General features: G+C 39.4%; 1 protein-coding gene across 5 annotated transcripts in view; it reads right to left on the reverse strand.

Annotated features, from left to right (window-relative positions):
* ATRNL1 (attractin like 1) overlaps positions 1-27,044 on the reverse strand; it is a 578,768-nt gene that overhangs the window by 529,725 nt on the left and 21,999 nt on the right. For all 5 annotated transcript variants that reach the window (XM_070752642.1, XM_070752643.1, XM_070752645.1 and 2 more), the window contains exons 2-5: positions 17,549-17,632; positions 15,426-15,539; positions 14,201-14,329; positions 5,581-5,789 (exon numbers count right to left, since the gene is read on the reverse strand). In XM_070752642.1, coding sequence (XP_070608743.1) covers positions 5,581-5,789; positions 14,201-14,329; positions 15,426-15,539; positions 17,549-17,632 — 536 coding nt within the window. The remainder of the gene's footprint in view (positions 1-5,580; positions 5,790-14,200; positions 14,330-15,425; positions 15,540-17,548; positions 17,633-27,044) is intronic.

Genomic DNA, 27,044 nt, shown 5'->3' on the forward strand with positions numbered 1-27,044 from the left:
TTTTAAGCTATTTTAACTATTTTTAATTATTGGTTTTAAATTGTTTTAGATTGTTTTTAAGGGGTTTTATATTACAGTGTATGTGTGTGTGTCTAGATAGATAGGTAGGTAGGTAGGTAGGTAGGTTGGTTGGTTGGTTGGTTGGTTGGTTGGTTGGTTGTGGACTGTCCTTCAGGAGTTGGGTGGCATACAAATTTGAATGAATTAATCCTGTAGCTTAAACCTTTTGCTAGAGTTTGTATCTGCCTTCTGGCTGGCCTCAGACCAGCTTGCCAACTTCAGACTACACACCCTCTTCCTGTATCTCCTTTTCCTACTTCCATGAGTTTGGAGATGCCATGAGCATTTCTCCCCCTTGTTCACCTTAGCTGTAAGAAATTAAAGGATTTATATTACTTTTTAAACCTCCTCCCATTTCTCAAATGGAGCTGACAGAATCAATACACACTAGGAGGAGTCTTCCTCTCCTTTTTGCTCAGGATCTCAAGAATGGAATTTCCTTTTCTTTTTCAGTGTAAGCTGCAATTTATCTTAGCATGCCACAAAAATGGGTTTTCTTTTTTAAAAAAAGATGTTAACAGTTGCCGTTTTTATTGTACAAGTTCATTTCAATTTGCAAGTAGAAAAAAATACAAACTATCTGAAAAATTGTCAGAGAAAGATCGGAGGACTGGAATAATTATTTTACGAATGTCTATAAAATAAAATAAATAGCAATTCATGAAAAATTGTTAGGATACTGCCACTCCACAGAGGTATAAATAATTTTACAAAGATTCTACTGATACAGTTTTTGATTAATGTTGAAGATAGCTACTTCAATCATAATACAGCAAACTCTTTTTCCAATTTTGGATTATTAAATATATGAAGATTTAATTTAAAAAACTCCAATGTTTTAAGCCTAAAGCAGCAGGCAGTATTGATATATTGGAAGTTCTGATACGTTCTTCCACACCTTTCCTTTAGTTGGCAGGATTCTGCTGTGAGAAAAAGTTCTGAAGTCATTTTTCATGATATGCTCAATACTGCAGTTTGAGTAATATACTGTGATTGAAATTTTTTGACTGCCAAAAAAATCCTTCTGACTGAAACTTACCACTGAATGCAGGTTATTTATGATTACTGTGTTGATATTAACACTGTGCATCACTGGACCAAACAATTCAATTAGGAATAGTGAATTTATAATTTTTATCACAAACTATGAAGATCAAAGTGGACAACCTGATTTTAACAAATTTCACATCAGAAAGGTTTATGGACAATTGATGAACACTGAGAAACTACCTTCAAACTTGGCACTTCCCACGAACCCAGAGGTCACATAACTGATGTTCCTAAATACTGGAAGGTTTATTTATTTTATTTATTATTTATTTATTATTTAGATTTGTATGCCACCCCTCTCCGCAGACTCGGGGCGGCTCTAAGCAAGATACAACAATTCATGACAAATCTAAATATAATTTAAAATGTTTAAAAGAAACCCCATTAACTAAACAAACATACACACAAACATACCATGCATAAATTGTACATGCCCGGGGGAGGTGATTCAGTTCCCCCATGCCTGACGACAAAGGTGGGTTTTAAGGAGTTTACAAAAGGCAGGGAGAGTAGGGGCAGTTCTAATCTCTGGGGGGAGTTGGTTCCAGAGAGTCGGGGCCGCCACAGAGAAGGCTCTTCCCCTGGGGCCCGCCAACCGACATTGTTTAGTTGACGGGACCCGGAGAAGGCCCACTCTGTGGGACCTAATCGGTCGCTGGGATTCGTGTGGCAAAAGGCGGTCTCGGAGATATTCTGGTCCAGGTTTATTCAAGATGGGTTCCTCATATACTGATGTCAACAAGAAAAATGTCAAATGCTGTTAACATTTGCCAGCATTTATCACTGTACAAGAATGAAGGTAAGAAATTACTTCACATGAAGCAATGACAGCTGATGAAACATGGCTTCATCACTGACTTAGAAATAAAGTGTGAGTCCATTATTACAAAGTTTCACCTGCAGAATAAAATTCAAAACCTAGTCTATAAAGACTTGGGCTTACATTTCTTGGGGTCATATATGACATTATTCACACACATTTATTTGAACCTGCCTGAGTGCTACATTGTTACACCAAAAATTTTAACTAGTAATTACTAACTAGAGTTTGGAATAACAGAAAGGAAATTTTGCTGCAACCAGACAACGCTAGGCCTCATACATAAGGAACCGGGTGGCGCAGCAGGTAGAGTGCTGTACTGCAGGCCACTGAAGCTGACTGCAAATCTGAAGGTCAGCAGTTCAAATCTCATCACCGGCTCAAGGTTGACTCAGCCTTCCATCCTTCCGAGCCGGGTAAAATGAGGACCTGGAAAATGGAAAAGAGAGGGGGGGGAAAGAGGAAGGAAGGAAGGAAGGAAGGAAGGAAGGAAGGAAGGAAGGAAGGAAGGAAGGAAGGAAGGAAGGAAGGAAGGAAGGAAGGAAGGAAGGAATTTCCCACAGAAAACTCCAGGAGCAACAAACCCACCCCCTTGTGGCTGGAGAGGTTACTATTACACTGCACCCCAAGACAACTAGACACAAGAACAGTTTTTTTCCCTGAACGCCATCACTCTACTAAACAAATAATTCTCTCAACACTGTCAAACTTTTTACTAAGTCTGCACTACTATTACTACTAGTTTTTTTTCTCATCATTCTTATCACCCATTTCCTTCCACTTAGGACTGTATGATTGTAACCTGTTGCTTCTATCCTAAATTTTTTATTAATATTGATAGTTTCTTCACTGCTTACTTGACCCCTATGACAATCATTAAGTGTTGTACCTCATGATTCTTGACAAATGTATCTTTCATTTTATGTACACTGAGAGCATCTGCACCAAGACAAATTCCTTGTGTGTCCAATTACACTTGGCCAATAAAGAATTCTATTCTATTCTATTCTATTCTATTCTACTGTTACTATTTAATACTACACCATTTGGTTCAGAACACTTTTTTCCTTGTTCTCCTCCTCTAAAATCTAGGTGGGTCCTATACACCGGTGCATCTTATACACAGAAAAATACGGTAGATTCAGAGTAATAAACTTGCATAAACATTTTCAAATATAATTATTGGAATCCATTTTTCTGCTGACATCATAAGATTGCCAATCTGGTTGCAATCCTGGTTGATCTCTACAACTATTAAAGAATACAATTTCCCTAGGCTATATCTGCAATCTATAGATATTCAGTTGTTCACAATTAGAAATGGTTGAAAGTGCATGGTTTTGTATTAAAGGCAAAGCTACTAAATTTATTTTTATTTTTTCCAGTCAAAGAGAATATTGATATAAATTATGTAAAGCAGGAGTTCTTAACCTAGGATCCATAGAATGATTTCATAGGGGCTATAAATCTAAACAGCAATAAAAATAGAAATTTATTTTCACTAGTCTTTAATTGAAACAAAGCCTTCATTCAGTAATGAATGTTGGCGAGAAAGTATTTTAAGATCTACAGACTCCAAAAATGTTTAACTTCAATAATTGCCACTACACTATCTAAAATTATTACATCCTTAAAAAGCAAAACCAATTACACTTGGTTATATAAAGTATCATTTCCTTACAAAGCATGAAACTAATTATCATCAACACAATTTACATTTCCAAGGTTCTTTTGTACCAATATCCATAAAAGCTATTAATCCTATAATTCTAGAAATCGAGAATTAATTATGTTTGCTCCTCTTTATAACTACTCTTTGCTGAGTTCACAGATCACGCTCAGTCAAAAACCAAACTCCATTATATGTGAACCTGTCCATAGTTCGTATATGAAGCCTGTTTCATGCTTTCCAGTGCATGCATATACACAAAAATATACATATGCAATATAACAGAACAGTAAAAGCCATATAGAGGTAATACATATGCAACTACACAAAGTAGTAAAGAAAGTAGTCTCTGCTGCTTCATTACACAAAAGAAAATACAGATATCTTCTTTGCCAACCTTGGTAAAAGGCTTGGAAAGAATTCAAGAAGCCTTGCTCTCCATACTTTGTTTTTAGTATGTCCTTTCTCTCAGCAAGGTATAATATTGTTACATTGGGAAGAAAAGCATGAAGAGACATGATTGAAACTTGACAAAAACAAGATACAATACTTCGCACTCTGAATGAATTTAAACCTCCAGAGTTGTATGAATTGCATCTCTATGGTATTGATAGAATAGTTAAAATTTTATGTACTATATCAGCATTATTTAAATAGTATTATTTGAAAACTTATATTTCAGAAAACTGGAGAAATGCCAGAAGACTGGAGGAAAGGAAATATTGTTCCTAAAATCAAAAAGGATAATCAAGGAAGAAATAATTAATAATAAGTTAATATTCACAAACAAATCATAAAAATATAACTATTTTTAAAGATCAGTGATAACCCATTGTGACCACCCAACATGGTCAACAGCAAGCCCTACTGAACTAATCTTGTTTTTAACAGAGTAACTTTTCATATCGTAATATGGAATTTGCTAGCATGATTTCAGTAAAGTTTCTGAAAAAGCATCCGATACATTCTGATAACAAGCTAGCTAAGGTTGACTGTTTTATTACAATTCAATGGCAATATTTAACTGGCATCCAAACAGGAAAGGTACAGACTTCAATGGATAGTTAGATCTGCAGAAAAAACAATTGCAACCAGTTTGCCTTTCATTGAGGACCTGTACACTGTATGAACCAGAAAAAGGGCTAAGAAAATATCTATAGATCCTTCACATCCTGGACATAAAACTGTTTCAGCTTCTCCCTCTTGATGCAACTATAGGACATTGCATGCCAAAACAATTAGACACAAAGACTGTTTTTCTCCCTGTGTCATCATTCTGTTGAACATCTAATTGCCACAGCACTGTTTTAGGCCTATGACATTTATCCATGTAGTAGGCTGTATTGCTATTAGCCTTCTCATCTGATCTTTCTTATCTTCTCATCTTTCCTACTATCTTTTCCTTGATTATCGTTTGTGGTAGCTTATGATTAATGATTGCAACTATGATTTATGATATATGGTCTATCACTTTCTTTGTATGTACACTGAGAGCTTATAAACCGAAGGCAAATTCAATTGCATCCAATCATGCTTGGCCAATAAATAATTCTATCTATCAATAAAGAATTCATTCTACTATCTATGTATCTATCATATCATATCCATCCAGCCATCCTGAATAGGAGGTTAGATTCAATGGCATAAATAGCTTAATCCAGCTGTACAGTTCTATTACAATGCCAGGATATTCACAAAATTCTCCCAGAAGTAGTCAAACAGAATACCTGTATCATTTTCATTAAAACAACTGAGGAATGTTCATCTAAGTACATCAGGTTTTGAAGCCAGAAACTTGAAATTTTCTGAGATAACGATCAAAGATGAAGTGAGTTAAGAGAAGGTGAATTAGACAAACAACCAGCTGCAGTATATCCACTACTACTTTAGTCTATCTTAACGTGGACAGACAGACAGAGAGATCCCATATATTTCACATACCATATACAAGCCATAGCTTTTAGCAAAATTGTTAACTTACCTTGCCAACTATCATTGCAGACACAGAGTTTCTCTCCTGTTAAATCACAGTAGCCGTGATCAGGACTTCCACAGTTAGCTTTGCAATAAGGGATATCACAGGCTTCCCCTTTCCAATATTTGTCACACTCACAATACACTTGGCTTGGTATCGAGCCACTAGTTGTGCATTTTCCATGTCCTGAGCAATTATTTGGACATGAATTAATTCTATAATGAACAATATCAAAAGAAATAAAAATGAAAGACAATCATTATGCATACATTCAAGTTACTTTTTTATTTTATATAAGTAATTTCTTAATTACAAATATCAACCTTAAAATTACTAAACAACAAAACCAGAAATCAGTGATAAGATCTTCATGAACTGAATTTTTATTCTTCCATAATATTTTATTAGCCTACTACATACTAAATCAGATCTATGCAGAAAAAAATAAGTAAAGAACAACAACAGGTTGAAAATAGAGTCTTCTGTATCATTCCAATTTTGTATGATGTTGGCATTTCTATTCCACTGTAGCAAGAGCAATACAAATATGATCAGCACAGAGATTTGATTCCCCAACATATTATTTTTAGTACAGTAGTACCTCATGATACGAACCCCTCGTCACACAAACTTTTTGAGATACGAACCCGGGGTTCGGAAAATTTTTGCGTCTTCTTACAAACTTTTTTCGCCTTACAAACCTGCCGCCATGAACGCCGAACCCGGAGGTTCCGCAAAAATTCGGGTTTGGGAGGCCGCCGAGAAGCGCCGCTGCTCGGCTGTTACCTTCCAAAACAGCCGGGGGCTTCTCAGCATTGTCCAAAAGTTCGGTGTTTGGGTTCACCTTTGCAGAAGAGCCGCGGAGCGGTCAGCCGGTCGGGAGGCTCTAACGGAGGTGGGGAATCCCAATAGGGAATTCCATAGGCGGAGCTTTGACGTCACGGAGACATCCTTCCTGGCCGACGGAAAGGTGGACTCCAGGAAGGACATCTTCGTGACGTCAAATCTCCGCCCAGGGAATACCCTTATTGGGATTCCCCACCTCTGTTTGAGCCTCCCGACCGGCTGACAGCTCCACGGCTCTTCTGCAAAGGTGACAGCCGGGCGGCGGCACTTCTTGGCATTCTCCCGAACCCAAACGCCAAACCCAAACTTCTGCTGAACTTTGGCATTCGGGAGAACGCCGAGAAGTGCCAGGCTGGGGGGATCTACGCATGCGTCGCCTGAACTAGACGCACCGAGGGAGAGCTCTCCCATATGAAGAAGAAAAAATAAAAGTTAACCCTTAACTACCCTCTCTAGCTTACCAAAAGTGGATTGAGAGGAGAGTGAACTGAATAAGCTGTTGGAAAACTTTACCAGAAGGAGTTAAAAGTTGAAGCAAACAACTTTTTTTAATGCGGTTGGGGGAAGAAGTGAGCACAAAGGGAAAATGGCGTCTGCTGTGGAGCTGGAGGAGAAGATGGACTCGCTGCTTAAAGGTTTTGCTGATATGAGCAAATTGCTCCAAGAGATGAAAAAAGATTTATCGGCACTGGGAGCTGGAATGGCGGAATTGAAACAACAAACTAAAACCCAAGATCAAAGGATTGGAAAGCTGGAAGCTGGGAAATCTCGCCAGGAAATTCGCATCATAAATCTTGAAGATAGACAGCGTCGTGCTAACATACGCTTGAGAGGCTTCCCCAAAGATTTTGGGGGGGGGCAAACAACTTATTCAAGAAATCCTCCAGTGGTTTATCGAGAACAAAGTTACATGTCAGTTGCAAGAATTTGAAAGAGCGCATTGGGCTTTTGGACCTCGTAAGGGTGATTCAAAAGACATTGTTATCAGATTTGTTTCAGAAAGAAGAGCTGCAGAGATTTTTAAAGAACTCAAACAGATTTTAAACTTACGCTACAAAGCTTTCCCAATACGTGTCTTAAAAGATTTATCTGCCGAGACACTCAAGATGAGAAATCAGATGAGAGAGGTCTCTTCTCAGCTGTATGAAAATGGGATCAAATTTTCTTGGAGATATCCAGCCACCATTATTGTGTTTAAAGATACCAAATTTTTTCAGGCAAAGTCATTAGAAGAAGGAAGAAAGCTGCTTTTACAATTGGGATTAAATCCAGAGGAAGCAATGCAGACCCAGGCATCGATCGACCGGCCAGATGCAGCAGAACCGTTTCGTGAGTCAGAACAAACCAAAGAGGAGAAAATTGCCGAGCTTCAAAGAGAATTGGCCTCACTGCAATCGGAGAAGCGAGATGAGCCACATGTCACCAGACAGAAGAAAAAAATAATAAACTGAACTGAGTTGTCGTGCTAATATGGTATTAAGTTTTTCAACTAATTAACTTTTTTTCCCCATACTTTTGTACTTCTTGTTCGGAGTTCATGCTAGTTAATAAGGGGAGAGGAGGGAAGGAGGGGGGAATCTTTTATTGTCTTGTAAAATGGGGGAGAAGGGAGGGCTTTCAGAGGGAACGTAGATCTAAGAGTGCCTCTCAGTAACGGAAGGTTTTTTTTCCATTGCCTTCCCCTGCAGGGAGGTCAGGTTAGGGGCACCAGGGTGTGGATTCATTGGGAAAATAAACAATTCTCCGGCAGGCTCTGTTTTGTTGAAAGAGGAAATGCATTTAGTTTATGTAAATGGGTGATTTAGGCCTTCTATCTCTCAATGTAAATGGTCTTTCATCACAGAAAAAGCGATGTAGAATCATGAAGCTGGCTAAAGACTGTAAGGCAGATATTTTATTCCTTTCAGAGACCCATAAGGGAAGGGAAAAAACAAATAAATTAGTAACAAATATAGAATGGGAAAAAGTTTATCAGTCGAAAGGAATGAATAAATCAAAAGGGGTAGCTATTTTGGTTCACAGAAGAGTGGATTTTCAGTTAAGCAATATTAAGAGGGACAAGGATGGTAGAATGTTATTTATTAAGGGGAAAATAAGAAATAATCTAGTAACTCTAGCGGTTATTTATGCCCCTAACGTAAACGCAAAACAATTCATAATAAATGTAAAACGGAAATTAGATAACTTTGCGGAAGGTATAGTGGTTTTAGCAGGTGATTTTAATTTGGAATTAACAACAGGGAAGGGGGATAAGAAAAAGTTACATTTAAATAAAATTAATATGATGGACCTTCATCAAAACGTAGTTAAAAGAGATACTTTCTATTCTGCAAGACATAATAAATTTAGCTGTATAGATTACATGTTAATTAATAAAACAGATAAGGTAAAGTTGAAGAAAGCAGAAGTGAAAGCTATCTGGCTATCAGATCACGCTCCTTTGTTAGCCGTGTTAGAAATAGAGGTTTGTAACAAACAAAGAATTTGGAGGTATAACCCCATTGTCTCTGCAAATGAGGAGAGTAGAACTAAATTACAAAAGGAACTCAATGGATTTTTTAGTATTAATGCAACAGGCGAGATTAAAGAAACAATAGTCTGGGATACACATAAAGCAGTGATGTGAGGTAACTGCATTAGTACGGAAGCTTTCATTAGGAAATCCTGGAATGTTAAGAGAAATAATTTATTAAAAGAGATAGAATTAATCCAAGACACCTTAAAAATTACAAGAAACAGAGAATGGAATTTATTATTATCATTTAAGAAAAAGCAATTACAATTACTTGATGAGGAAAATTGGAATAAAATGAAGATATTATGAAACATAGAATTAGAAGTTGGAACAATAAATCTATGAAGCAAATGGTACATTATTTAAAAAAAAGAAAAGAGAAATCTTTTATCTCTGCTTTAAAAGATAAGGATGGACTAATAAAACATAATACTGTAGAAATGGAAAAAATAATGAGAGATTTTTATGGGGAATTATATAAAAAAGAGTATGTTGTTTCACAAACTTCAGAGGTTAAAAAGCAATTAAAGAAAGAGGACAGTCAAATGTTAAATGCAAAAATTACAAGTGAGGAGATATCTAGAGTTATTAAGGGATTGAAACCTGCTAAAGCTCCTGGTCCAGATGGTTTTACAGCTGAATATTATAAAGTGTATATGAATGAATTACTACCGCATATGGAGAAATTGTTTAACAATGTAATGGAAACTTTTGAAACTCCACAGACGTGGAAAATGTCAGAAATTATAACGGTCCCAAAACCAGATCGTGATTTAACGGACCCTAGTTCCTATCGCCCCATTAGCTTGTTAAATCAGGACTACAAGATATTTATGAAAATATTGGCAAATAGGGTGGAGAATATATTACCAAAAATAATTGGAGAAGATCAATATGGATTTGTGAAAGGAAGGAAAATCTTTGAACCAATAAGAAACGTGATTAATGTTCTACATCATGCTACCAGTACCAAAAGGAAATTAAGCATTTTAAAATTAGATGTTTATAAGGCCTTTGATAAAGTTAATCATGAATACCTATTTCAACTATGTAAAGATTTAAATATGGGAAATAAATTTTGTAAAGTTATAGAAACAATATATAAGGATAATGTAGCTCAAATTAGAGTAAATGGCAATAGAACAGAAATGATTAAAATTCAAAATGGAACTAAACAGGGTTGCCCATTATCCCCAATGCTATTTGCATTAGCAATCGAGACCTTAGCAAATAAAATTAGAAATGATAAGGAATAGGGGAACTTGAATTGAAATTAAACTTATTTGCAGATGATGCTATAGTAATGTCTGAAACCCCAATTGAAATGATGAAAAAAATAATGATATTACTTCAGGAATTTAAAGATCAATCTGGGCTTAAGGTTAATATAGAAAAATCAGAGATAATATGTTTAAATACTGGCCCCAAAGAGCAAATTGAAATTCAAAAAATCTCAGGATTGAAATTAGGTTGTAAAAAAATGAAATATTTGGGAATTTGGTTATTTAAAAATCCATCAAAAATAACAACGGCCAATTATAACTTAATATGGAAAAAAATCCAGAAGCAGATCAAAAATTGGAAGGGTAAAAATTTAGGAAGAATGGCTAAGATAAGGGCCCTTAAGATGATGATAATACCAAAGATGATGTATTTGTTTCAAGTTTTACCGGGTAGTTTTCCTGAGGCAAAATTAAGAGAATGGGATAATAGACTAAACTTTTGGATTGAAGGAGAGAAAAAATCTAGAATAAGGAAGCATTGGCAGTATGCACAAGAAAAAGAAGGAGGTTGGGGAAGCCCATCCTTAGTATTATATAGAAATGCATTTCAAATTGAAAGGTTAATTGAGCTACAGTTATGGGGGGAAAAGAAATGGGTAGAATTAGAAAGAGAAATTAATAATATAAATAATAAAGAATTATTATTTAAAAGCTGGAGTAGAATCGAAATCAGTATCCTAAGTGATTCTTTTAAAGCATGTTTAGAAATATGGCTTAAATGGCAGAGGACAAGTGGAATAAAGATATCCAAGCTATCAACGTTACATGCACTGAATATAGGGGATGAGGCTAATTTAACTAGAATTATTAAAATATTAAATAGTAAAGGGGTAATGAGAATGGAACAGTTATATGAGAAAGATGGAAGAGTTAGTAGAACTAGATTGGAATGGTGGATCGGTAAACAGCAATGGTTGCAGATTAATGCAATATGTACATATTTAAATAAAAGTGAGAATAAAGAAGCCTTCTTACGAGAAGAAAATAGCTTGGAAAAAATAATAAGGGTAAAGATAAATGAAAGTAAAGCACAAGCCAGTAACATATATAGAATGCTATTGCAGAGGCAAGAAGAAGTAGTTAAAAGTTTAACAAGATGTTGGCAGGATGACTTACAAATAGACGAAAGAGAAATGGAAGAAATAATAGTAAATATATATAAGATCAAAAACACGACAGTTAAAGAGATGAGAAGAAAAATCTTACATAAGTGGTACTATACACCTGCACAACTTGCATACTTCCAGGGGAAAGAGAAGGGTAAATGCTGGCATGGATGCCAGAAAAAATGAATTTTTATGCATATGATCTGGGAATATACAGAAATACAGAAATTCTGGAAGGTAGTCCAGAATGAAATTAATAAAATGTTAAACATTAATTGGATAATTACAAAAGAAACAGCAATCTTAATTAAATATAGGGAACTAGGAGAATCTAAAGAAATTAAAACTGTAGCATTGGAAAGTGCTCAAGCGGTGATAGTATTAGGATGGAAAGACTCTACAAAATGGACACTACAGAATTGGTACTGGTACATGGTGGATTACATACATTTTGAAATTATGGAAATAAGATTAAATAATTTTGATGAGAATAAACTAGAGAAGCTGATGGTGCGATGGAACAAGGTAAAAGATTATATGTTAAGTAGAATCTGTGATGTAAATACGAAAAATAAATTACAATCACTCTTTTAGTAAAAAAGTGTTCAAGATAGAGCCAAGGATCAATAGATAGACAAATAACTTAAAAGTCTTTGAATCCTCCTATAAGGGTGGTGGGGGTGACGGGGTGTGTGTGTTGTTTGGTGATGGGCACATGCACTGTGCACTGTTATATGTTTGTTTTTTGTAAACCTATAAAATCAATAAAAATTTATAAAAAAAAAAAAAAGAGAAGTGCCAGGCTGTTTCAAAAGGTGACAGCCAGGCGGCAGCACCCAGCGGAGCACGGTTTTTGCTATTTTCTTTTTTTGCTTGCACGCATTAATCGATTTTACATTGTTTCCTATGGGAAACATTGTTTCGTCTTACGAACTTTTCACCTTACAAACCTTCTCCCGGAACGAATTAAGTTCATAAGACGAGGTATCACTGTACTAGGTTTCTAAGATATAATATTGACAAAATGGATTGGGGGGGGGGGGGATGAAACAGAAAAGATAACTATTTTGGCCTTTGGAAGCATTCTGTTTATCAATCACATACACAACTATGAAAGTCCAGTAATTACATTTTATATTCTAAAAGCCAAATATATGTAATTTCCAAGAAAGATGGACTGTTAAGAAATATGAAATATAAATAAATGGAATCTAACTTTTCAGTTTTGTTTAAAAAAAAAAGCTAAATATTCCAAGAGAAATGAATATGTAAGAAAAAGTATCAGAAATCAGAACATTTTCACATGAAGTTTGCTTTTACAACTTTTGTAGTCTGGAAGTAAACGATATAATTTTTAGTTCTCTATGGGTCAATGCTATGATGCTTTGTTTCTATAAAAACTTAGCCTTTAAGTCCAATAAATTTGTTGCCCCTTTTAGAAAGGTCAACTCTGCCAAATGTGCAAATGATTATGTATATATGTCTCTGTGTATGTGTATGAACAGAAAAATAGAAAGACAGAGACCAATATATACACACACACACTCAAAATCTAAACATTTCCTTAAATAGGCTATGCTGAGATTATTGTCTCATAAAACATTTTTTCAATCTATCTTCTTTGAGGTATAATTTCCTACACTAACAAATACAGGTCCTCATTCAGCAATCATTCAGTGACCATTCATAGATATGACAGTGCTGAACAAAGAAACTTTTGATCTGTCCTTGTAGTTGCAAACATTACAGCATTTCCATGGTAATTTATCACAATTTGGTTGGCTTGCAATTACAACATCACAGAGTCAAATGATCACTGCTTGCGATTTCATTGCCAGCTTTTAACAAAGTCCATGACAGGCAGGAAATTGCAAATGGCGCTGTGATGTCATGCTAGTAACCATGTAATATTTGTTTAAATGCAGCAAACCAAACTTCCACAATTGCTGTTTGTAAGTTAGTGCAGTCACAAAGTATCATGCTTTACACTTGGGTCATTTAGCAAAGGCATTTCCAATCTCAACTACCATCATTAAGCAAGGATTGCCTGCAATTACAAATACATTAAACACAGTATGTAACGGTTCAAAGTAACACCCCCAACACAATAACAGAGGCTTGAGGTTCCTCAAAGTTCGATTTTATTAGAGATGTCATATTGATTCATCTGGGAAACCTCGAATCTGAATGCTTCCAGGTTTTCTCCATCCAAACAAAAGTTCAAGTCCCTGCCCAGCACCCACATGTCTATCACCCGATCCAATCAGGCACCATCCAAAACTGGAGATGCCTTCCAGTCACTTCATCACAGCTGCAGAACACAGACGCCTTGACTTTCTGGAAAGAATATTATATAAACTGCTACATATCACCTACTCCATATAATCCCCCCTCCTATTTTCCTGCAGTAGAAAATTTGACAAGCCCGAATACAAAAAGGTAAAAGATGGCTTCCAGGACTGTTACGGTAATTATTAAGTATCTTTTAAAGTAGGTGTCCCTAATCTACAGGCTATTTGGAATTTGGACAACCCACATGCATGCATGCAGCTTCACTTGTCAAGAAATTCCATCAATAGTTAATAGTTATTTAAAGCAGTGGTGTCCAACCTTAGTGGCTCATGCAGTCAGTTGCCTTCTCCTCTCTTCCTGCAGCCAGTCTGCCAAGCAGCCAAGGCTGGGGACCACTGCTTTAAAAAACTATTATTGATGGAATTCCTCTTCATTAACCTTTTTCAAGCTGTGTGTTACATACAGTTTCTAAAAATTGAGTTTTCAAAAGCTTACTTCAAATGTTTTAACCTCCAGGTCTTACTTACTATAAGAAATACATTGTTAATTAATTAACAGAAACATAATTGATAAGAAATACTTACGAGTAAAAAATATTAAATCCTGTTAGATTATAAGCAGCATCACTAAAAAAGTGTAGCAGTGCATAGCCAGATGTAGTTACTACTTCAGGTACAGTTTCATTTCCATGCACTTCTGGAACTATAAGACCACTGCATAATTTTAAACATAGAGATGTGTATTATTAATAAACAACAAAAAGCTGGGGATTTGAACAAATCACATGAGTTCTTAGCATAATTTGGAAGCATTGCAAAATTGCACACCATTGTAATGTGCAAATCGAAACACAGGGAGATACGTATATATATTTGCATACTGAATTAGTCAGCATTTCTAAATGATTTTGATTTTTTTTTTAAAAAAAGTCTGATTTCTATTCAATGCAGTTTAAAATAAGAGAACTCTAAAAATTATTTATAGAAATGATTGCCATAAAAATAATGCAGTCAAAATTATGAGGGCAATATTTCAGTTTTTAAAAAATTAAAAATTCAAATCAGTTCACAGAAGCAACTTTTAAACATATGTATTATTTTAAAGATTCAGGTTTACAATGTAGACATAACTCTTGCACAGAAATGTGATGTATAAAACTAAGCTGCCATTAAACCTTTTTCAATAGGGACATCCCATATTTTTCTCCACCTGTATCTGGTCCATGAAACAATCAACAACCACATTCTTTTCTTGCTACAAATCCAAATGGATATTTTCTAATTTTTCTGCAATATCAGCACTGGAAGCACTGTCTGATTCACCTGCAATACTTCATTTCCATTCCAATTGCACACTGTGAAAGGAATTCCCTTTTCTCTAGCTACATTTTTGTTCTCTGTAGCAATTTCTTTCCTACTGCTCTATCTCATTCTGAAGGGTCTTTAACCAGTAAACCTGTTCATCTACCCATTTTTAATGTTAACAAGTAAATAAACCTTATTGTTTTCATTTTTACATGAAAAAAAGAGTTTGCTCTCTATCCTAAACAGACAAAAATTTCCTCCCTCCCTCTTTCTTTCTCTCTCTCTCTCTCCCTCCCTCTCCCTTCCCCTTAGAAAATCAGAGTAAAATTTTTTAAATGATGGGTTTGCTAAACATGGCTCAAAGTATAGCATGCTGAAATGGTTAAAAGAAGGATCTTTCAAAAGGCAATAGAGAGAGAACTACTTACTAAAATCCAGTCTAAAACTTTTATTTAATGCACATTTTATAACAGTGTAATAAAAGATATTAAGCTGAAATACTCACCTAAATACAGCTATTATAGGTGCATATATTGAATCTCCATCATAAACATACATATGATCCCAACTACATTCTGTTGCAAAATGATTAAATCTTAATCTTAAAACTGAATTAGGGCTAGAACAGAAAAGCAAGAAACAGCACTTAAAAATAGAACTTTTTATAATGTAATGTACATATAAGCATATCAGTACAGTAGTAAAGGCAAGACGTGTCAATTTTGTGATTACACGTTTTTAAAAATTGTAATATGTGTGGATGCAATTATTACATAAATTTAGACATGTATTTCATTGCAAATGAACCTGTGGTACTAAAACTAGTTTCTAGTTCAGACATAGGAATATCTGCCTGGAAAAAACGCTCTTTATCTACATGGTCTCTCCTTACCTTACTCTTTTCTTCACCGTGTGCAGCAAATTATACTTTATTATAATATATCTGCTTAAGCTTAATTTAGCTTAAACCTAGACAATGTGATTAGGCTATTATATAAAACAATTTAGCTCAATTCACTGGAAGCAGTGGAAGTGATGTGCTGGTACCTGGAGGCTGTTGGGGCCTGGATGGGTGTCAAAAAACTCAAACTCAATCCAGACAAGACAGAGTGGTTGTGGGTCTTGCCTCCCAAGGATAATTCCATCTGTCCGTCAATCACCCTGGGGGGGGAACTATTGACCCCCTCAGAGAGGGTTCGCAACTTGGGCGTCCTCCTCGATCCACAGCTGACATTGGAACATCATCTTTCGGCTGTGGCGAGGAGGGCATTTGCCCAGGTTCACCTGGTGCACCAATTGCAGCCCTATTTGGACAGGGAGTCATTGCTCACAGTCGCTCTTGCCCTCATCACCTCGAGGTTCGATTATTGCAACACTCTCTACATGGGGCTACCTCTGAAAAGTGTTCGGAAACTTCAGATCGTGCAGAACGCAGCCGCGAGAGCCATCGTGGGGCTTCCCAGATTCGCCCACGTTTCTACAACACTCCGTGGCCTGCATTGGCTGCCGATCAGTTTCCGGTCACAATTCAAAGTGTTGGTTATGACCTTTAAAGCTCTACATGGCAGTGGACCAGAGTACCTTCAGAACCGCCTGCTACCGCACGGGTCCCACAGAGTTGGCCTTCTCTGGGTCCCATCGACTAAACAATGTCGTTTGGAGGGCCCCAGGGGAAGAGCCTTCTCTGTGGCGGCCCCGGCCCTCTGGAATCAACTCCCCCCAGAGATTAGAACTGCCCCCACCCTTCTTGTCTTCCGTAAATTACTCAAGACCCATCTATACCGCCAGGCATCGGGGAGTTGAGACACCTTTTCCCCCAGGCTTTTTAATATTTTTATATTTATGTTTGGTATGTATGTGCTGTTTGCTTTTTAATATGATAGGGTTTTATATGCTTCTTTTAATATTAGATTTGTTTCGCTATAATATTGTTTTATTACTGTTGTGAGCCGCCCTGAGTCTTCGGAGAGGGGTGGCATACAAATCTAATAAATTGAATTGAATTGAATTGAATTTTGAAATGTGGCTTGAAACTTATCAAAAAGGAATATTCCAGCCATTCAAACTATTTTCATTTGTAAGAATGTTGATTTCAAAATCTTTACCTGATCAGCAAAAAAATCAGTATCTGTTATTTGGAAGTGCTATACTATGAAAACCAAAAATATGTGCAAATTTATACATCAGTATCAGGCTATTATCAGACCAAAGAGAGCTTATATTATGCAACAGCAGCTATGACAAACTAATAATTCACAGTATCAGGAATTGCTTAATATTTTTCATGACAGGTAACTCTGTAGATCCATTTGTGCAGCCAGTTAAGCTCACAAGTAGTGAGTAGATATGACCATCAAAAACTACAATGCCATACTGCAAGTCTACTATGAAAGTAGAATTAGTCACATATTCTTTGTCTGTATTTTGTATTTAATTCTCAAAAGTAGATTTCTCATTTTCCCGCCTGAAATATTACTGGTACATCAAGAGTTCTTCAGAAAATAATCATCATAATAAAAATTTTGCAGCCAAGTTATAGAAAACTCAACCATTTTTTAATTTAACATTTTGTCAGGTATCTCTTAAAAGTTACAATGTAGAATCAATATTAATCAAAAATATACTTACTATCCTTCAATTAACCATGTACATTTAGTTTTGTATTTATAATTTATCGGCCCATCTGTTAAATATCCAGAAGATTCAGTTAACCTACAAAAAAAGTTAGTTTTTAAAGCAACATTTCCTTGCAAAGTACATACAAAAATGTTACCATATTACCATTTGAATGAAGTTTAAAATAAGAAATTTATATAAAATTGTGTTTGAACTGAATTAATATATCTTATCTTTCCTCACTCATTAATATTTGCATACATATTTGCATGCATTCAGCTGCATACAAGTGTGCTAAACTTGCTTGCAGAATGATAATAAGGTATTGATACCATCCAATGTAAGGAGGGAACTTACAATCAAATTTATTTTATACCAAAAAGTCTATCTAGTCTTAAAATCAGGATACTGCAAGATTCTACAGAAAAAAACTTACTTTTCATCAATAAGCAAAATTCATAAAATGTCCAGAGACAAAATAAAGATGCAAAAAACATAAAATGACCTGCAAAAATATTTATTATAAAACCCTTGAAAATTTAAAAAAGTAGAATGAACTTCTTTTCAACTTTTGTTTTCAAAATCTTCAGAGCTTGGAAACCATCAGGGACCTTTTACTATCAATCCAATTTACAGTAAAGAGACAGAGATAGAAATAAACAGAATAGATTGTCTTCTGAAGACTGCATCATTTGCAGACTTCTGAACCATAAGGACTATACAGTGGTAACTGACAACACTCTTATCACTATTAATTTGGACTACTGTAAGGTGCTATACAAAGAGATACTACAAAATACAATGGCCCTCTTATTTATTTATTGGATTCGTATGCCACCCCTCTCCGCAGACTCCGCCCCTCTTATTTAAGACATTACCTCCAGAAACACATTATTCTTGTGTTGCATATTCTACATTGATTGCTAATGGGTTTCTGGAACATAAATGTAATACAGTAGAACCCCGACTTACGAGATTAATTGGTGCCGGAAGGAGGCTCGTACGTCGAAAAGCTCGTATGACGAAACATTGTTTCCCATAGGAAACAATGGAAAAGCGATTAATGCGTGCAAGCCCGAGGGCGGAGGCGGCGGTAGCGGCTGCGGGGGCTGCGGGGAGTCCAGCGCTGCCTGAGCTGTGAAGGTAAGGGCAAGGGAAAAGGGAGCCAGGCTGCTTTTTCTTTCCCGGGGGAGCGGGCGGGAAGGGCGAAGCCTCTAGGCTGATCTTTGCGGGTGGAAAGTGTGGGATCAGGCAGGGCGTAAGGCGGAAAGCCTCATTTTTTTGAGGGGAAAAGACGTCGGCTGAGGGGTGCCCGGTGCTTCCCGGCGAGGAGGAGGAGGAGCTGGGCTCCGGAGGGGCGCACGGGGAAGGGCTTGAGCCGCCGCCTTCTCCTTTCCTGCTGCTGTTGTTTCTCGCCGCAGCCTCGCGTGCTGCTTATCCCTCGCTGAGGCGAGAGAGCCGCGGGGCAAACAGCCGGCACCGGGCGCAGCCTTTTGCGAGGGAAGCCACTGACGCAGCAGGAAAGGAGAAGGCGGCAGCTCAAGCCCTTCCCCGTGCGCCCCTCCGGAGCCCAGCTCCTCCTCCTCCTCGCCGGGAAGCACCGGGCACCCCTCAGCCGACGTCTTTTCCCCTCAAAAAAATGGGCAGCACTACCGCCGCCGCCGCCGCCACGGGGAGAGGCGGGCATGTGGGCTGGCGGCATTGGGCTTGGTGGAAAGTCTGGGGTCAGCTCCAGCAAGTCCCCTCCTGTGGCTGCTGTTGAGGCGGCAGCGGCGTCCGCCTCCGGCGCGCGGCTCTCTCTCCATTCTTCTCTTTCCCCCTCTCGGGCTCCGAATGCGGTGGCGGAAAGAGGAAACGAGGCGCAAGGCAGCGCGTCTGCAGGAACGGGTGGTGGGGCGCCGTTGTTGTCCTCACGGCGCAAAGCCACACAGTCCCGGATCACTTGCTTCCCCGGCCAGCAAGCCGGCTGCCTGGGAAAGCATTTTTCAAATGCGCTGCTTTCCCAGGCAGCCGGCTTGCTGGCCGGGGAAGCAAGTGATCCGGGACTGTGTGGCTTTGCGCCGTGAGGACAACAACGGCGCCCCACCACCCGTTCCTGCAGACGCGCTGCCTTGCGCCTCGTTTCCTCTTTCCGCCGCCGCATTCGGAACCCGAGAGGGGGAAAGAGAAGAATGGAGAGAGAGCCGCGCACCGGAGGCGGACGCCGCTGCCGCCTCAACAGCAGCCACGGGAGGGGAGTCGCTGGAGCTGCCCCCGGACTTTCCACCAAGCCCAATGCCGCCAGCCCACATGCCCGCCTCTCCCCGCCGCGGCGGCGGCGGCGGTAGTGCTGCCCAGCGCTCCGGCGTTGTCCGGGCTTCTCCCGCCACGTGCAGCCCAGCAGCTCGCTCCGGCTGGCGGCGGCGGAGGAAGGCGAATGCGGCTTGGAAGCTGGGAGGGGGGCGGAACGTCTTTGGCCACTTAGCTCTTCCTCCGAAAGGAAAGCGTGGAGGCTGCCTCCCTCCTCCCATATTCCGCCCCCCTCCCAGCTTCCAAGCCGCATTTGCCTTCCTCCGCCGCCGCCATCATCCAGCTCTTCATCCGCTTCTTGCTTCTCTACAAAATGACAGCCGGGCGGAGCCTGGCGGCGGCGGAAGGAACACTCATACCCCGAATTTGGGCTCGTAAGTAGAATCAAAATATCTCTCCCCTCCTAGCTCGCATCTCGAAATGCTCGTATATATAGCAGTTCGTATGTCGAGGTTCTACTGTATAGCAATTAAGATGTTGCTTTTGGGCTAATCACTCTCTCAAACCATCCTACTTCAAAATACCAGCCGAACTGCCTTCTGCAACTAAAATCAGCTCATTCATTACAATTTCTCAATAGCACTTCATTGGTTAGTCACCTATTTTAAAAAGTAGTAGTAGGAAACTAAAACCAGTGGGAATTTAAAAATGACTTACAGACCAGACTTTTTAGAAGTGAATCTTGCCCTCCACCCGAGACAGACAAAAAATCATATTCACTCTCTCTCCCCCCTCTCTCCCTCCATTTATTATAATACAATTTATGGATTATTTATGTTTGTCATTGATATTTCATTACAGAAACAATACAGATACAATAATAAGTATCTATAAAATATATAATATCATTTGTACATTTAATATGAGCTAGGAATATATAGGTTATGTTGCAAACATACTTTGAATGAGCAATGTTTCAGCACTGATCACCTACATTATACATATTTACTCCATCAGGTTTATCGTTTTAAGTCTATCTATAAAGTCACAGTCTATATCCCATGACTCTACTTTCTAAACAGAAAGTTGTCTTTCCAGGATGAATTAGCTGCAGAAACATCCAAGTAAAATCATTTGCAACATCAGTACAGAAAATGGTAATAATACATCCTAAACCTACTTTGTATTTCATTAAATATGAATCTATTATAATACTTCTGTTCATCCGATTAAACTTGCAAAGCTAAACATAATTTCCTTTCCAAGCTCCAAGTAGAATCAAAGAGGTTATTAGCTAATAATAAAAAAAATAGATTATAAATCACTCTCATATATAAATAACCTCCCTGATTTCAATGGCATTTATTTGTGACTAGCTACATATAGTTGTAAGATTGTCAGATATTTAATTACAGCCAGAAGAAAATATACAGGTTTACAGGAATTCTTTTTGGCTGATTTCCCCATTTTGCAGTATTTGACAGATATATATAAATATATTCTGACAAGTTCTGACTTATGCAAGGCAAAACTACAAGGATATTAGAACGTTTACTTTTGCATTTAGTTTACAAAAACAATAACAAGTTTAATATCATTAAACCTTATCAGATGAGTTAAGCACATTCCATTATTGGTTCTAGTCCCACCTTAAGCACAAAGCCAACTGGGTGACTTTGGATCAGTCAATCACTCTCAGCACTAGGAAGCAAACCGAATCCAATACTCCTTTAGGCACTTACCCAGGCAGTTGCCAGGAATCAAAACCTGATTCAAAAGCACAGAAAATAAGGCAATTCTTATATATTGATGCAGGATTAATCTATAAACTCAAAGTTATAGTTTCTCACAATATGTTGAACCAAAAATTAACATAACAGTTATACATCTCCACCCCATGTCCAGTCAACGAAGCAGTGGAAGTGATGTGCCGGTGCCTGGAGGCTGTTGGGGCCTGGATGGGTGTCAACAAACTCAAACTCAACCCAGACAAGACGGAGTGGCTGTGGGTTGCCTCCCAAGGACAATTCCATCTGTCCGTCCATTACCCTGCGGGGGGAACTACTGACTCCCTCAGAGACAGTTCGCAACTTGGCGTCCTCCTCGATCCAGAGCTGACATTGGAACATCATCTTTCGGCTGTGGCGAGGAGGGCGTTTGCCCAGGTTCACCTGGTGCACCAGTTGCGGCCCTATTTGGACAGGGAGTCATTGCTCACAGTCGCTCATGCCCTCATCACCTCGAGGTTCAATTACTGCAACGCTCTCTACATGGGGCTACCTTTGAAAAGTGTTCGGAAACTTCAGATCATGCAGAACGCATTGTGGGCCTTCCAATATTCGCCCACGTTTCTTCAACACTCTGTGGCTTGCATTGGCTGCCGATCGGTTTCCAGTCACAATTCAAAGTGTCAGTCATGACCTTTAAAGCCCTACATGGCATTGGACCAGAGTACCTCCGGAACCGCCTGCTACCGCATGAATCCCAGCAACCGATAAGGTCCCACAGAGTTGGCCTTCTCCGGGCCCCGTCGACTAAACAATGTCGTTTGGCGGGGCCCAGGGAAAGAGCCTTCTCTGTGGCAGCCCCGGCTCTCTGGAACCAACTCCCCCCGGAGATTAGAACTGCCCCCACCCTCCTTGTCTTTCGTAAACTACTTAAGACTCACTTATACCGCCAGGCATGGGGGAGTTAAGAAACCTTTCCCCCAGGCTTTTTTATACTTTGTTTTATGTTTGGTATGAATGTGCTGTTTGGTTTTTTAAATATTGATAGGGTTTTATATGTTTTTTAATATTAGATTTGTTCCACTACTGTATTGTTTTTATTACTGTTGTGAGCCGCCCCGAGTCTTCAGAGAGGGGCGGCATACATATCTAATAAATAATAAAATAATAATAATAATAATAATAACAACATACATAGACTTCATTTGCACCTCATAGCTTCAATGTAATTTATTAGCTTGACATTTAATTGCAAAGTAGAAGTGCAACTTGTGAAAAGCAGAAATGCATTTAATTGCAAAGCAGAAGTACAACATGTGAAAGTAGAAACAATTTCAAAGAAGCATCAAAATCAGTTATTTCTTCATAGCTATGTTCAGATTGACCTTGTTTTGACATGTTCTCCAGGAAGTTCTGATAACTGACTCTGAAGACTAGACTGGGATCACTTTCATACAATGTGAAAAATATGTGGCCTTCTGCCTTACTTCCAGGGGGGGACAGCACTGGCCTTTAATCACTAGCTCTAGAACCTAAAGGACAGGATTTAGCTATGCTATCTTGCTATACCTATAAAAACCTGGCTATCTTTCTAAAATTGCAAACCTGCGTCTTTAAGTCATCATCACTCCTGGAATTGCTGGACAGTTGAGAAGTGGTATGCCATTGTCTGAGTCTTTCAAGGGCTGGGAGAGCGGGAATGGCCCAAGGTCACTCAGCTGGTTTTCTGCCTAGGGCAAGGCTAGAACACTAAGGCTGAATAACCATCACTTGGGAGTACCGAGACATTAAGATTCCTGCCTAAGGCAGCAGATTGGACTAGATGATCTCCAACAGTTCTTCCTATTTTATTTTCTATGGTTATGTGAAAAAAAGGAATATAAGAAAGGAAATTGCATCAGGTGAATCTATTCCTCAGAGCTCCACATTGTGAAAGATATGTCTGACAAAATCAATTTTAAAATGTAATAGTTATGGAAATGAAAAGCACATGAACACAGGCCAGCTGACAGAAGAGGCCATTATAAAGTGTGAGAAGGAAATGAAAAGAGGGTTTAAACTATTTCTTTTCAGAGAAGTGAATTTGCAGCATTTTTTTCTATTATCTTCAATAAATAATACTTTCTGAATTTCTTGTAAACTTGTCTCAGTGGTTTATTTTTTCTGTACTTCTTCACTACTTCCATGTACTGAACTCGGTCCCACTTAAGTTATAATTTTAGCTTTTAATAGATTCTAAAAATCTTTGCAGTTTCCATTCAATCAAAACTGATGTTCTGCAGAAAGCACCAACTATACACAGTAACCTAAGGGGAATGGCTGTTTACAGCTTCTACAAAAACCCAGTTTTTTGAACGGTGTCTACTAAGAACAATCTGACTGTATGCTTCTGCAAACAATTCAAGCAACAATCTCTTACACCAAAGTAGCATTAACTTAACAGTATACCTCTCCTTAAGCTAATAGAGAAAGGTGGCAAATAAAAATAAACCACAACGTTTAAATCTATTGTTTGCACACAACTTTCCACACTAAAGAATGAAAAATAAGTGTGAAGATTACGATGTGCATAAAAGGTTCAATTTGACTAAATTCTCAGCAAGATTATGGAAGGTGTTCAGATGAAATAGACATGAGCAACATGCAGAGAAATTCCTTTGTTTTCATTGCATGGCATAGCATAGATTTAAGTTATCCTTTGCCAGTGGCTTTACAATTACTATATTATCTGAACATATTACATTTGTTCTTTCAATACTGAAAGAACCTTAGACAAGATAGCTTGTATCTCCTAATGGAAAAAGCCATTTTGCTTTCTCTGGATACCATAGCAACAACATTATCTCAATACTTCTAACTTTAACTTTGGGAATTAAGTACCAAATTCCCAGAATTTAATACATTTTAAATGTATTAAAATGCGTTAAATGCATTTAAATTAAGACGCAAAGGGTCTTCTGGCATGCTAAAGATGAGCACATTTATAAAATAGTTCCCTATTCATTCAATATGTCACAACAATTCTGCTGCAAAGATAATAGCAGGGGGTGCAGAAAAAAGATGGAAACTGAAAACAGATGGCAATGGTAAAGAAAAAAAGAACCTTTTCAAAAGAAAAATGAAAGGTAGAGAGAAAGAGGCAATGAGGTTTTTCACAATAGCCAGGTTCACATTCAAAACAATAAAAAAGAAATTACAATATGAATGAGTAGCAAGAATATGCATGAATTTTATCTTCAACAAATAAACAACACTAGTATTTCTTGATTTATGACCACAACTGAAAACTTCATTTTTAAGTAGTGTAGGTCATTAAATGAGGCATCACATGATCATAACTTGTGACTTTCCCTGCCAGCTTTCCAACTGACTTTGCTTCTCAGAAGCCATTTGAGGTCACAATGCAATGGCTGTATATGAGTCGTGGTAGCAAGACACACAAAGATGCATGCGCGCGCGCACACACACACACACACACACAGAGGGGGGGGACTGGCTGGTGGGTGAGCATTTTTGGCGACAGCCAAATCTCTCTTTCTCTTTCTCTCTCTTTCTCACTCTTTCTCTCTCTCTCTCTCTCTCTCTCTCTCTCTCTCTCTCTCTCTCTCTCTCTCTCTCTCTCTCTCTCTCTGTGAGTGACTGAGTGAGTGAGTGTTGCTACCTGACTGGTGGAAAATGGTGGGCAGCTATTTCCAGGTTTGTTGGTGCTGGACATGCGCCCTGCTCTTCGCCACGAGAGAGCAGCCAGGAGCAAATGGGACAGGGAATGGACTCTAGAAGGAGAGTATCCAGTCTACCCCATTGGGAAGCATACTTTCACTGTGCTATGCAAGGCGCTGCAAGAGCAGTGGTACGGCCATGGAGGGGATATTGGGTCTTCCCCACGCCACACTAAAGCAAAGCCAGCTGGACTTCTCCTTCCCTCCTACTCTTTCCCCTTCCTCCCACTCAATCCTACTTCGGGACACAGGAGCATATGCTAGAAAATGTGTTTTGGGGTGATGTCACAGTGTCTCTTCAAACCCTCCGGTGTTTGCCCACAATCCAGGCTCAGTTTGCTAAGGGAGGGAGCAGCCCCCCACCACCACTGTGGCCCCAGCCATTGCTGCCCAGGGAAGACACAGGAAACAAAAGCAAGCAGAACATAGCTTTTGCTGGGGGGAAATAGCTAAGATTGCGGAAGGCACAAGCAACAGAAAGCGGCTCGTTTCAAAGCGGTGAACAGTGTTCAACTGCGAGAGCTGGGCCACACCCCTCCACCATGCAACTCACCAATACGAGACCCTTCTGTTTGGCTATCTTCCTCCCACTGGGTTGTTTTGTTTGGTGCCTGGTGGGGAAGGGGAGCGCTTCCCCATGTCGCCCCCTTCTTTTTCTTGGCCCCGCCAACAAGGGAAAAGGAAGCCAGGCTTGGGGAATTTCCCCCACTCTGCAAGAACTGCCTCACTTCGTTCCAGCCCTCTTTCCTGGCAGCAACAGCAAATACAGTGGAACCTCGACATACGAGCAGCTCTACTTACGAGCTACTCGAGATAAGAGCTGGGAGGGGAGCGACATTTTTGTTCGCCTCCCGAGCTCACATTCGGGATACGAGCGCCAAGGAGCTGTCTCCTGAAGCCGAACACTAACTTCCGCGTTCGGCTTCAGGAGACAGCTCCTTGGCGCTCGTATCCCGCGTGTTTTAAAAGGTTGAAGCCGGCCTGGGGGGCTCGGGGGGGTGCTGGCAAGCCCCCCAGGCCGGCTGCCATGTTTTAAAACACGCGCTTCGCAGCTGTCTCCTGAAGCCCAACGCGGAAGTTAGCGTTCGGCTTCAGGAGACAGCTGCCAAGCAGCGCGCGTGTTTTAAAACGTGGCAGCCGGCCTGGGGGGCTCGGGGGGAAGCCTCCGAACCCCCCAGGCCGGCTGTGACGTTTTAAAACACACGTGCCGCTTCGCAGCTGTCTCCTGAAGCCGAACGCGGAAGTTAGCGTTCGGCTTCAGGAGACAGCTGCGAAGCAGCGTGCGTGTTTTAAAACGTGGCAGCCGGCCTGGGGGGCTCGGGGGGAAGCCCCCGAGCCCCCCAGGCCGGCTGCGATGTTTTAAAACACCCGCGCCGCTTGGCAGCTGTCTCCTGAAGCCGAACGCTAACTTCCGCGTTCGGCGGCAGCGGGTTTTTTTGTTGTTGCACGGATTAATTGACTTTACATTGTTTCCTATGGGAAACAATGTTTCGTCATACGAGCGTTCCGACTTACGAGCCTCCTTCCGGAACCAATTAGTCTCGTAAGTCGGGGTTCTATTGTATACTACAACAAAGACAAAATGATGTTACCATGCAAAGGCAACTGCAGGGGCATTACACTCCTACATTAAGGCTCCAACCATGCACTGCTGCAATAGGGTGAGGGCTCTTTCATCCCTCTGCCACAACAGGATGGCAGGAAGCCACAGCAGAGATCCCAAAGAGCTGCAGGTTGCCAACTCCCAGTTTAGCCAAATATGAAAATCTATAGTCTTGGCATTATCTCAAGGGTATCAAACTGGCAGCCTGGGCTGCATGGGTCATGCACAGG

This window comes from Erythrolamprus reginae, chromosome 5 (assembly GCF_031021105.1).
Source record: "Erythrolamprus reginae isolate rEryReg1 chromosome 5, rEryReg1.hap1, whole genome shotgun sequence".
Taxonomy (NCBI): domain Eukaryota; kingdom Metazoa; phylum Chordata; class Lepidosauria; order Squamata; family Dipsadidae; genus Erythrolamprus; species Erythrolamprus reginae.